This window comes from Trachinotus anak, unplaced genomic scaffold (genome assembly GCF_046630095.1).
Source record: "Trachinotus anak isolate AG129_WGS33_773 ecotype Australia unplaced genomic scaffold, CSIRO_AGI_Tana_v1 ptg000033l, whole genome shotgun sequence".
Lineage (NCBI taxonomy): Eukaryota > Metazoa > Chordata > Actinopteri > Carangiformes > Carangidae > Trachinotus > Trachinotus anak.
In genome coordinates, this window is record NW_027273884.1 from 267,283 (window position 1) to 280,227 (window position 12,945).

The 12,945-nt window shown below is 44.2% G+C and overlaps 1 protein-coding gene across 2 annotated transcripts in view; it reads right to left on the bottom strand.

The window, feature by feature from the left end:
- Window positions 1–2,705: 2,705 nt before the first annotated feature.
- The window catches only part of runx3 (RUNX family transcription factor 3), a 46,695-nt gene continuing 36,455 nt past the window's right edge, over window positions 2,706–12,945 (bottom strand). For both annotated transcript variants that reach the window (XM_071471156.1, XM_071471157.1), the window contains 2 exons: window positions 8,751–8,825; window positions 2,706–3,322 (listed from right to left, as the gene is read on the bottom strand). In XM_071471156.1, the coding sequence (XP_071327257.1) occupies window positions 2,841–3,322; window positions 8,751–8,825 (557 nt within the window). In that variant the 3' untranslated portion in view covers window positions 2,706–2,840. The remainder of the gene's footprint in view (window positions 3,323–8,750; window positions 8,826–12,945) is intronic.

The following is a 12,945-nucleotide window of genomic DNA, read 5'->3' on the forward strand; positions in this document are numbered from 1 at the left end:
ATGTTTTTTAATTAAAATGATTAAAAACTACATTATCCGCAAATTGTACAAGCACTCAATATGGAAACATTAATGATATTAATACATACGTAGATGAGATTCTTAAATTAACATATCAGTTTCAGATGTACATGCTTTGAGCATAAAGAGAAAAGAAGACAGCAAGAGGACTTAACATTTTGGTATATGAAAAGGAAAAGGGGATTCTTTTAAAAAAAATAAAAAATGTAACATTGTGCTCTTTAATCCAATATACAGTCAAATACAGTTCAGTTGTACATTTTGGCTGTCTAGTTTTGCATAAAGAATGATATCAGATCAATCAAGACATGATTGATCTACCACACGTCTTTCCCATCAACAACAACCCAGCTGCATTACAGGCAGTTGTGAAGATCTTTGGTTTTTTTTTTTGAAGGAACCACACAAATATAAATACATATGTGGTCACTCTAGCTGCATGATTTTTTACCCACACTAAAGTGAGGTCTTCTACCATATGAAGGCTCCAGAGGAGAGAGCAGGGAATATGCTTTCCTCCAAATCAAAGGGAAATAGGAATGAGACATTGTTACTGATTATTATAAAAAATAGGAATAAGGCAGAGGGTCTTTATGGTGGATCAGCAAAACACCTTGCATAACTTGTTTTTACCTGAGCTGCAAATGCTAGCTTTGGATCACTACTCACTTTGAAATGAAATCTCACTTGTGTAGCAAATGAATACGCATGAATGCTAATTATCCTCCTCCTTACACAAGACTTTCCAGGTACACGTTAGATACCTGATACCTGCTGTAAACATCTTAGTGTGGCTCATACCAAGATGATCTGTGCAGGTGTATGAATTATTGGCAGCGCCACACGTCCCTGCAACTGATCAGTGAATTAGACCAGCAAAGACAGAATCAGGGTTCAAAGCACTCACTGATTATTCAGAACAAAGGGACCTGTGCACAACAAGGGAACCTTTTTTTTTTTGTTTTTTTCTTTTTGTTTTTTTTTTTTTTTTTGCAGAACTGCGCTAGGTGTTGGTAAGAAGATACTGTTCTAACCCCACTGCCTCCTATCCCTTCATCCTCACACTCTTCCCCCACCAAGGATAGAGGGATCACAGGTGTAACTGCAGGGGGAAACGCCCTCAGGACAGGGGGGAATGTGCACACACACCTGTGGTGCAGGAATGTGTGTGTGTGTAGTTGTGACATCATTACTTATTTGGTGAAGGATTTTTTTTTTTTAAAAGACACACACTAAGTGTGTTCAGCAAATGTATGTGCAGGATTTTTTTTTAAATATTTAGCTCTGCAGACTTTGAGATATTTGTAAATGTGAAACCATAAAAGAGATATAAGAGTTCAAACATAGTGCAAAAATTAAGCAAATGACTCATTTAGCGCAGGAAGGCGATTTGGAAATAGTTTCAAAGGTTACAGCTCTAGATACACCATCTCTCTAACAGAATCTGTTGGGCGTGGTTCATAAGGAATAAAAGTTTTTAGTGCATCAAAGCTACATTGGAAGACAAAATAATTACATTAAAGGTTTTGTTTTTTATAATTTAGTAACAATATATTACACAAATTCCAAATTTATACTTAACAACAAAACATGGTATATATACTGTGTGTATATATATATATGTATATATATATATATATATATATATATATATATAAAAAGGAAAGGTAGCAAGAAATGCTCAAATTTTGGGTATATGTGTACATTTTCTCACAATTTGGCTCAAATAAATATCAAAAGTGAACTGTGTCATCCAGTTGAAAAATACCAGACTAGGACTTCTTTTTTCAGAAAAGGGCTTCAATAAGAAATTTAAGGAAAAAGTAAAAAGTCGACAACAACAGGATCCTGGAGTAAAAGAAACCAATAAACACTCCTCTGCGTTAGTCTTTTACATTCCTCAAAATATCAGCCATTGTCCTGTTGAAACTCGATACACTGATGACGCAGCAGAAGAGAATTCATTTCTCAAACATGTGAGTCCTGACAGCTACAATGCTTTTCTCTCAAATATGCAGCGATTGTGTCGAAACACAAACGCAGCATACCGTAGCACCAAAGGCTATTATGTTCATTTGGATAATAAATTAGGCAGTAAGGTCCTGAATAAGTACTGTGAGCACATGGAACAGATCTGGGTGCATCTGCGGACGTTTTCACAACTGACAATATGTTTTTGCAATATTCAAATCTCTTACAGAAATTAAAGCTTAAAAGAACCGATTGCTACACCAGTGCAGCCATGCGTTGGAAGGATGTCGGAGTCACTGTGGAGCAGACATCCAGCCCGACTGCTCTTCTCCACCCACCAAGTGAGTTGGATCAGTCCGAACAGTCTGCTCAATGAGCGTCTGCTGTGGGTTTTCACTTCGTCAGCTGCACTTGCACTTGCATTGATTAGACCTCCACTGTTCTTTGTTCTTTTGTCTCTGGTGAGTACCTGTTCACATCAGACAAATGATCCTGAAACATTACTATGGCTTCTCTGGTTTTGCTCTCACGTCTATTTACAGTCTCAGCTGAACATCATCTCAATTTATATGGCTTTAATAGTCCCTTAAGAGTACATGTTTTCGCACAGTGCAGGAGTTCACTCAAAATTTACAAAAAACATGGAAGTCTTGGGAGAGCCGGTAAAACACAAAAGTCTTTAAAGCGAGTGCTTGAGAAATAAAAGACAAACATGCAGCATTTCTCTTTTTTTGTTTGTTTTTTTTCTTTCAGTGTTCAGCTTTTTTTTCTTTTTTTTTGTTCATCCTCCTCTTTACTTTTCCTCCCTCACTTCTCCCACACCCTCTGATTGTCTAGCTGTCAGTCAGTCAGTAAGGCCTCCAGACGGACTCATCCAAGCGGCCTGAAGCGCTCATGGCCGTGGGTGAGTTGCTGTGGCTGCCGTCGGCCTCCACGCCCTCGCTCTGGGTGTTCAACCCAGGGTTCATCAGGCTGTTGGTCCCTCCGGTGCCCCCGGCCCCCGAGCAGGACAGCAGACGGGTGGGGGAACGCTCGCCCCCGGTGTTCCCTGGCGCCACCATGGAGAACTGGTAGGATCCAGAGCCTGTGCCGTAATACAGGTAGGAGTTGGACTGGAAGTTCTGGGTCTGGTTGTTTGAGTAGGGTGGCGGCAGGTAGGTGTGGTATCTAGAAGAGGCTGACATGCTGAGGCCACTGATGCCAGTGCTGGAGGTGTTGGCGGAGTAAGGGAAGGCCCCGGGGTAATGCATGCGGGGGTCTGAGAAGCGAGGGTCAGTCAGCGGCGACAGAGATGGGAAGGTGGTTCTCTGTTGGAAGAGATCTGTAGTCCCTGTTGGCAGAAACAAAGACACAAAAGGTTGGAGAAAGTCAACAAACATTCAGCCATGAATGAAAACTGCTGTTATGATTATGAAACAAGGGGTTCAGAGATTTCTCATTTTCTGTTAGTCCAAAAAACAACCCACATCTCAACAAGAGCAAGCGTCTCCAAAACCCCAATTCTGAGCTCAGATTTCTTGCGATATGCCTGTCCATGGAAATGTTTGCTCAAAGTAATGAACTGAGACATTTTTTTGCTTAATAACAGTCATCAAGCACTGACAGCACATCATCCCACAGCCCCGTGCACAAGACTGAAGTTATGAGAAGGCCCCCTCACCCCAGCCCTCCTACCACTCCTTCAAAAAAGAGAGCAATGCACAGTATTCTGTCTCTCTCAGAGCAATGAAAAGAAGCATTGTCAGTGGTGAGGGGTGCTTTGTATAAACACCGATGGCTTTCTGCGCCGTTGTGCAACTCATCATAAATCATACTTGGGCGACAGAGACGGACTGTCACAATCACAGACAGAAAAGGACAATGAAAGGAAAGAGGTATGGAAAGGAAGAGAGAGAAAAGTGTGTTTCTGTGTGAATATCCTCTAATGTGTATCACAGTCCAGGACCTGTCAGAATTAACTGCTAAGTGTAATCTCACAGGTAACAGAGTACAGTTGGACCCAGCTGTTAGGACTTCAGTTTCACTGCACACTCTCTAATTTATTCAGCTGACAAAAGGGAAATAGAAATATTGCTCGAAGGTTTGACTTGGCAGTTTGCTTCTCTGAGATTTGGGGCCGCTACTGTCACCAACTTAGTTCCTTAAGTCAAACACCATATTGCCCCTCTCACTTAGCTGAAGAGTATTATTGGCTGATCTCACATCCTGAGCTTCGGATATGAACACGTTCACAGTCCTGCAGTCATGTAGGACTTCTGAGCACTGCCTGCTTGGACTGTGGTGCAGGGACAGTTATGTTCCATGTTTCTGCTGTATTATACAGTATAGGTTGGTGCAATGGTGCTGGCAGGTTTATATTTCATTGTACGCACAAGGACCACCTGTCCGCTTGTAGGCTACCTTTAGGTTTCCCACCCCTCCCGTGTCATTCCATATTTGAAGTTAAAATGCTGCGTCCCTATTGTAATGTTGAGTAAAACCAAACTAGTCACAGCTTACAAGTGGATTGGAGAAGTCCATCAGTTAGCAGTAGACTGACAAGCTTTGAGAAAATACATGTGTGGTTGCTTTTTATACGTAAAAGTAACATCACAGTGTGGTGCACCAACGGCTCACTTGGTAGCAAACAGTTCTTAAAGACTTATGTTTAACTGCAATGGACTGGGATTGAGTCTAACCTGAGGCCCTTTTCTGCACGTTCTCTACTTTCCTAAATCAGCAGTACACTGCATTTTTTGTTACCCTTGATATTTTTGGGGTATAAGCACATGAAAGAGTGTGTATGGGCATTTTAAAATCTCCAAATCTCCGTTAGATTCATTTAGCAAAATAAACAAACAAAATCATAACATAAATGTATGCACAGTGCGTACAGGATTACAGCTGCTGGCGCCACTGGGTTGGGATTAGTAGAAGGTCTCATATCAGTTTTATATGTATTAAGCCATTTAGGTTGTGCTTAGCAAACCTCTAAGATATTTACCCTCCCCAATGAAGCTTCTGTAGCTTATACACATGTCACCAAAGAGCAACAGTCAGGGAAATCACACACTAACATCATAGTTGTTTTGCCTCCACAAACGTTGCATTATAATGCTCAGGTAGAAGTCTTGGCTCACGGGTTAAGCATGTTGAGTCTTTGCGCTCATGACACTCAGATATTTTGGAAAAAGCTAAGGTGGCTAACGGCCAGACTGAAGTATTCTCCAACTGTAAACGCCCTTTAATCTGGTTGTTCTCTGCAATGATTAGGCAGACTTCCTCATACCTGGTGTCAGCATACAGTATGCTCCATCCACACCTGCCACTTGTACACACACTCATACACCCACACACACCTCAGTCCATGGTTATTTGTTTGTCCGCATGTGGCTTTCATGGGTCCAATGTGCCCACATGACTGCAAGTGTAAAATGTGGATTTGGATGGCAGAGAAAAGAGAGCTTGTATTTGTGAAATAGCAAGCGGTTGCACGCCACAGCCCTGAGGGGGGAGAATGCCAAACTTGCGTGCCACGGTCTTGTTCAAATGTCTTTTCCCTATGTCTGGAGAACCGGGTCCATTTTCAGCTACAAAATCTGTTCCTTTGCAATTTCCATGGCCCCTGCAAGACTCTCGTTTTTTTTTCAACAACACATTTCTGCAGTTGAATTTCCTCTTCTTTTTGGGATGAGGGAGTTTGGTGGTGGGGGGGCTGTTTCTTTTTCCAGAGTCTACCAGGCACTGGAGTCAGGCTCCATATCTGATTTCACGCGAGGAAAATCCAAGCCTTCAGCTGCTGTTGATTCGGGTGAAGTGGAGTCGGCCCACTAATTCCTACCGGACTCCCAAAAAGCCTTTGCTCTCTCTCTCTCTCTCTCTCACAATCTCTTCCTCTCTCTCTCTCTCTCTCTCTCTCTCTCTCTCTCTCTCATTCTGTCTCTGTCCCTTCTTCTCTCTGTCTGTGCTAAATTTAGGCTTCAGGGTGAAGCAGGGGAGGGGATGTGTGGCGTGGGCACTTGATGTCTCTGGCTGCTGCGGCCCACCCCGCTCATGATCTGCATTTAATTGGAGTCGGTGGAAACGTGTTGGCTAAACTGCGGTGGGGATCGACTCCTGTGTTCTGTCAGCGGAAACTGGACTGGACACTTATCACAACACCTTAATGGGCTTGTGCAGTACCAGCCTCTTGGCTGTGAGCCAGAGGAAGCCTGCTACCACCATCACCTCTCTACAGTACAGTAGCTCCCTCTGGAGGAGAGGGCTAAACAAACTGTTCTGTAATTGAGAAGTAAAGTTTTGCAGTCTGCTTTTTCTCCCTCTTAACCATGTTGCATACCTTACTGCATCCCCACCCTCCCCCACCCAGTATAAGTACAGGCTTCACTGTTGTGGCTGTGGTAACAGTGGTGTATCTTTGGCAGAGAGGGTCTTCCTAACTGAGCCTAGTAGTAGCTGCCTGTAACCTCTGCGGCCTAAAACCACACATGATCTCCATTAGTCTCATCTGAAACGTGTTGGTTAAATTGCAGGGACAGGAGAGGGGATGGACCCCAGAGGGCTAGCTGGCACAGTCTGCCGTCTGTGATGTTCCCAGTCTATGAAGCGGGTAGCTGGGAATCAGGGTTTTTATAGAGAACATAGTGTTCCCGTACTCTCTCTTTCTCCTTTCTCCTCTAGCTCTGAAGCCTAGCGCCACACACTTAATTCTGCGGCACCAAGGGTGGAGTCCTCCTCCTCCTTTTTGCTTAGCTCAAGCAGTCCACTAGTCCACAGTCAAGCGTGTAACCCAGATATGACGGGAGGTTTGCCTCATTTGCTTATGGGAGAAACTGATTTTGGTTGTTAACATAAGGGCAAGTTTGAGGCGGCCACGTCTGTGTGTGTAATTGTGCGCAGAGCTATGTGTGTGTGTATGCGTGTGTGTCCACATGTGGTGGCTGGCAATGGGGAGATGCAAATCCAGGCGCTCACCTGTGAAATGTTTACTCAGGCTTGATGCAAACTGTGACGGCCAGCGCCCAGGGAATGGTGTCTCAGGCAAATAAGTGGAGGGAAGGAAAAAGGAGAGAGCAAGCCCCAGGCTCATCCAGCTACACGTAAAAACAAACTGTGCTGTGCAGTGAGATTGTTTTCTAATCTTCTCCCTCATAACATCCCCAAAGAGACTCTGCTGTGCCGTGCTATGGATTTTATAACTGCTGTCAGAGGTAGAGTGTGTCTGTTTGATTTGCTGACTGGTTTGGGTGGTTTGAACGGATGTCATGGGATGCCATGAGGATGAGTTGTCACTGTTGATAACAGGGTGATGATGACGAGGCAGCTTAATACCAGGGCAGAGCTGCTGCTGCTGCACAATCCAAAGAACAGGAGACCCAAATGAACACAAATGATCTCCAGGTGTTTATTTAAGCACAGAGGCTTTGGGGCCGGAACATCATGTCGAATGCAAATGATAATCACCTCTGTTCTGTGGCACCATGGTCAACAGCCCCAAAGCCTCATCCATGTTCGGCACTTTATCATGTGAGCGCGGAGGATTTTGCATGTTCCAAACTTGTGACGTGCAATACAAGCAAGGCTGAAGGAGGTTTGTGATTACAAAAAACCTGAGATTTTCCTAATGCATCAACAAAGGTGACATGATTAATAAGTTTGTTAAGTAAATCCTCGTCTATGAGAGATTTGGTACTTCCTTGTAAAGCCACTGATGGGATGTGTTTTGCTGACCATAGAGCATGTTATTGTTATTGTAAGGCTAAAGGTAAATGAATACAAGTATCATTATCAGTCATTGTGCTTTTTCCCATCTCTTTTTATTGTTGCAATGGACTGGAATTTCAAGTTTAGGCTTTAAGATCTCAAACATGTTCCCTTATTAACGATCACTGTCACTCACATCATCTTGAATGTCTTGTGCTGCAGTAAATCACTGGCTAGAAAAGGCCTTACTCACTACTCAGACATTTCTGTTCTTCAGCTTCAGGCATCATATCCTATCTGATGAATTGTAGAAAAGAGAGCAAGATCAGCGAGCCAGATCTAAGTCTTTTCTTCTTTCTTCTCTGTGTGTGTGTGTCCTCATCACAGTGTGAGTGGATGACTCAGCGTGTCTGGTGTGGTGTGGTGGTTTCTGGGTAGGGGATGGGTAGGAGACTGTGGGGGCTGTTAGACAGCAGCAAAGATCCAAATCACCAAGAAACAAATGAAAGAAAGAGGGAGAGGGAGGGACAGAAGAAGAGGAAGAAGAAGGCAGGCAGAGTGGTGGCGTCCTAGGAATGTTCTGGGATGTAGTAGGGCCCTACGGGCAAAACGAAACAGACTCCAAAATTGTCACAGCGAATGGCACACCCTGAGTTATGCCTGCCTTTCCAGCTTCTCCACTTCAACATTGTTTGGTTCAAAGGCTGTTGGCATGTCTATTAATTAAAATAAATGTGTTTGCGAATCTTCAGTTTGTTCTGAGAAGTTATTAAAGATGTATCATATGATACAGGTGTGAACTATCTTTGGCAGTCCAAACTACTTCAATTATCTCCCCTGTATTTTTCATACCTGTATCTAACTCCATTAATTACTAGTGACCTCACCCATCATGCTGCTTGTTGATTGGGCCTCACATTGTGATTACGTCTTGACAACTAACAAACACCCTTAGAAACTATTTTTTAATTCTCATTTACATCAAATTAATTCACATGAAATTTAAAGTGAAAGCACAGTTACAAAGAACACCATGGCACAGTAAAGGTAAGAGGAAGGACATTGAAATGTCTCACCTGGCCATGGTCTCAGATCCTCCTCCACCTTGCATGTCTTCAGAGCGGGGGTGTCCATTTGCTCCGGCCACAGGGCTGTTGCAAGACAAAATGTGAACAGCAGGTGAGCACTTGGATCTACATATTTTAAAGAAGTCACTGGAGATGTGCAGGAGAGTGCAGGAATGCAAAATTTTGTTCAATGCAGAGAAACGTGTGGGTTGTGTATGTGTACGAGTGAGGTGAAATCTAAAGTTGGCTCCAAAAAAATCCCTCCACGACAGACTTGTCAAAACTGTCTTGACATCTGGCGGTTTGGAGATGTGTCTTCCTGTCACAGGTTGGCCTCTGCTGACTGAGCAGTGAAGACTGGGAAGAGGAGGGGTGGGTTTCTCACCACAGTGAGACCAGGCTTGGAAAAACATGCTTGATGGGTGCATGGGAGATATTTTTGGGTCTTTCAGGCGAGACACCGGAGAGGCAGCGGAGACCTGTGAAGCACAGGACACTCACTAGCCTGTCCAACCAAGCTGTCAGGAAGTGAGGGAGGGTCAAGGACCTACTGGCCCAACGCGTGGGACCCTGCTTCACACTCAACGGCCACACCACAGGAGGCCTGACACAAACAGAGGCTGTTTGCTCTAGGTCTGAGACGGGGCAGTTGTTACAAGACAACTTGCACGGAGCCCTGTGGACACGGGCAGTCTCAGTACATGGGTTGTACAGTGTTACATATCCTTAAAAGTTTTTTTTTCCTCAAATGCATGTAAATATTTTCATTATAAAGACAGAACCCTGCGTAGCATTTAACTCATGGTGCTCTACTTTTAATGACAGCAGCAGTCAGCCATGTGTTATCACTATGACTCTACCTACCGCTGTTGAGATACCGCAATATAGTAAACTCCTAACCTCCTGTAGAGGCAATTAGGATGGAGAAGGATGCCAGGAGCAGAGAGGGGGGTGGTGCCGGGCTGTTCACCTATAGCCGAACTGGTCTCAGCATGTGTAACATCTTTGCTTCCCCTGGAGCTCCTCCACTTCCTTTGCAAAGGCCCAAATCAGCACTCAGTCAACGAGAGGTCCCGCACTATGCCTCACAATGGCAAATTCTTACACATAAATGGCCTTATTCAGAAAGGCTTGCAAGCAGCTGGTACGATTCGCTCAAAAAAATAAACATTTCCTTCAAATATTTTGATTGGCCAGCAGACAACGTCAATACCAGAGGCACAGATTACCCCTGTTAATAAGAGGACCAACCCCCTGGGTGGAGCTGAGGAGTGGGGAAGGAAGGGGCTGAGATGGGAAGAAGTGGCGACTGCGTCACTAATAAGTAGCTTTGGGGTGGTGCCAGTGCAGTTTTGGGGAGGACACAAATAAACACATGCACTGCTTTGAAAGTGCATGTGTAGATGAAAGGGATGGCTGAGAAGATGTTTGAGCCAAAATGGCGTCCATCCTCGTGACCGGATCCAGCAACGCCTCTGAGACATGTAACGCGCCTGCCGTAATGAAGCGTGTCATTGAGACACAGTGAATGCCGGTCCTTGTGCTGGCTTCCTGCTCCGCTCAGGCCTTAGGCGTCGCAACGGGGAGAGAATGTGAGAGAGCAAGCAAGAGAGAAAGAAAGACGCCAGCAAAGGAAGGAGAGAGAAAGAGAGCGTGTTAGAGAGGGGAGGAACACGGCCTTGGCTCAGCTATGTGGGACATTTGATATGTCTTTTGAGCCCTCACTTATAACGTGAGCAAAAACAAACACATGGGCTGAAAAATCCTATGTTCTCTTTGAGAGCTTGTCGTCCTCCCACCCTTCCCCTCTCTCCAGACTCAATAGAGACTGTTCATGGCACACATGTAGTTTCTGTAATTGCTGAAATGTAAAACTCAGCCTGACTCTGATGTGAAATTATAACTTACACAAACAGTTGAGTCTGGTAAAAAACTTGCTCTCACTTCTCTTTTTTTTTTTTCTTTTTTTCCACTAAGGAGGCGGCTTCAAAAAGATTCTTTTTTTTGTTGGAGAACAGAAACATTTTCAGTTTGAATTATTCATCTCAGGGTCACAAAAAGAGAGTAACCACAAGTGAAGCTTTCAGGCACCATAACAAATAAACTCTGTGGCAGCCATTGACATATTATGTAAATAGTGGAGTGAAGAAGTAAAACAGAGTGTCTAAAGGACTGGTCCAGATTCCTGCTCGTTTTGGTTGTATTGGCCTCAGAGGGCCAGCTTCCTGCTTGGGTTTGGCAGAAATCAGCATGAAACCCAACTAGCGTGACGGCTATACTCAAAAGTCCACACCACAGCTACCTGACGGTGCTAATTTCCTGTCTTACTCTCGCTTCTAATTGGCTGATCATGTCATCCTGGATGTGTGAATTAGTGTGAGCGGCAGTAGCAGCGCGCTGCCTCGAACCTGGGGGGCCGGCCCGCTTGTTTATGTGGAGTAAACAGTGTGGTCACTGTGGACGAGGCAGGAGGGGCATGGCTGCGTTGGGCTGGTCCTCCATCAAACAGGACTTTCTCACGTTAAAGTCCAGTCCAGAGGCCGCAGCCTGAACATACTGAACAAGAGGGCCACAGCTGCAGCAGATGTGTGCCAGTTGTGCAGGAGGAAGCCAGAGATACCAACATTTGTGTTGCTGTCATCAACAGTAAAAGTTTGCTCCTGTTTGAATAGAATTTGCAAGATAAATGTTGAGTACATTTAAAAATGAGGTGTGATTTATTATATCTGCAAGATTCTACTCGTGTTTTTTACTAACATCACCACACAGGTCACACATTCAGACAGACAGACAGACAGGCACATGTGCACACACACATTCACAAAGACACACACACACGCACACACAGTTTTGGGCCCTCATCAAAGCGTTGAGCACTTGACTTGATGGCGGAACGTTATGCTAGTATCTGATATTCATCTTCAGAGAGGAACACACAGGTGTTGGAACAAATAACATGTTAAATGATACCACCTCAAAAGTGCCAGGACTTTCTTTTTGGATGATTAAATTGCTGCTGGATTTCTCTCCCCCCTCCCCATCTCTCTCACTGTTAAAACACATTTAAGTTAAAAGGGCCGCTTTCGTCTCGGCTGTCTGTTAGAGGCTGTGCCAGGGGCTTGTTGAGTTTTGTCTGCATTTAAAATGGAGCAAGGTAAAACTGGAATCTGTTTTCCGCTTTACACTTTGAGGGAAATCTAATTTTCTATCAGCTGTTTGCTTTTCTTAAAGCTGGGGAGAAGTATGTATAGATTATAAGTGCAATGGCACAGTTAGATGTTAGAGGATGAACTACAATCTGTATCAGAGAAAGGAAAAAAAAAACTGCCACCCACAGATACATATAGTGTACACATGTACCTCACTTGAGGTTTTGAAAACCTGAATAACAATTTAGTACTTGATTGTTTAAGTGTCATATTTGCTTGACTGCACTAGTTCAACCACGCATTTTCAACCACACACACACACACACACACACACACACATACACACATCACTCCCTCCGCCCTCTCTGAAAATCATTCCACATGTCTAGCAGGCTTACCTGTGGCCACTGAAGAACAAAAACAAGCTGCAAATGCAGCGTCTGCCAGCGTGCAGGAATCCTGTCACTGCATGCACTGTAATGAGCTCTTAATTACCCTGTCTGTCTGGGCCACTAACACAGAACTTGCAACGCTAGCACGGAATTGTGTATGTGTCTGTGTGTATGTTTTGTGTTTTCAATGTGCCTGTGTTGCAATCGTCTGTGTGTGTGTGTGTGTGTTTGTGTGTGTGTGTGTGTGCATGTGTGTGTGTGTGTGTGTGTGATTTAAGAATCCAGGGTAGCGTTGAGCAGACGTCTTAAGAGGTGTCCTGTTGACAACAGGACTGAGACAGTGTTTCATGGCTCAGACAAACACAATGAAGCAAGGCGGCTTTAGGAGGAGATGACACTGTATTTTCTTATTTAGCCGTCTTCAGGGGGAAATGCAAGGTTCCAGCCCTGGATAATGGAAAACATCTTTTGTAACAGTGAGACGGGAATCCACTTAATTATAACGTGTTGATGGGCGATCTATCACCCGGCAATTCCCAAACAAACAGGCCCTGGGATTTAAAGTATCTGCAAAATACAACAGTGTCTGGCATGGCTGCCAGAAGCAGATACGTGTGTGCTGTTGATATGTAAACATCTCGCTGTGTCTCTGAACGGGATTTA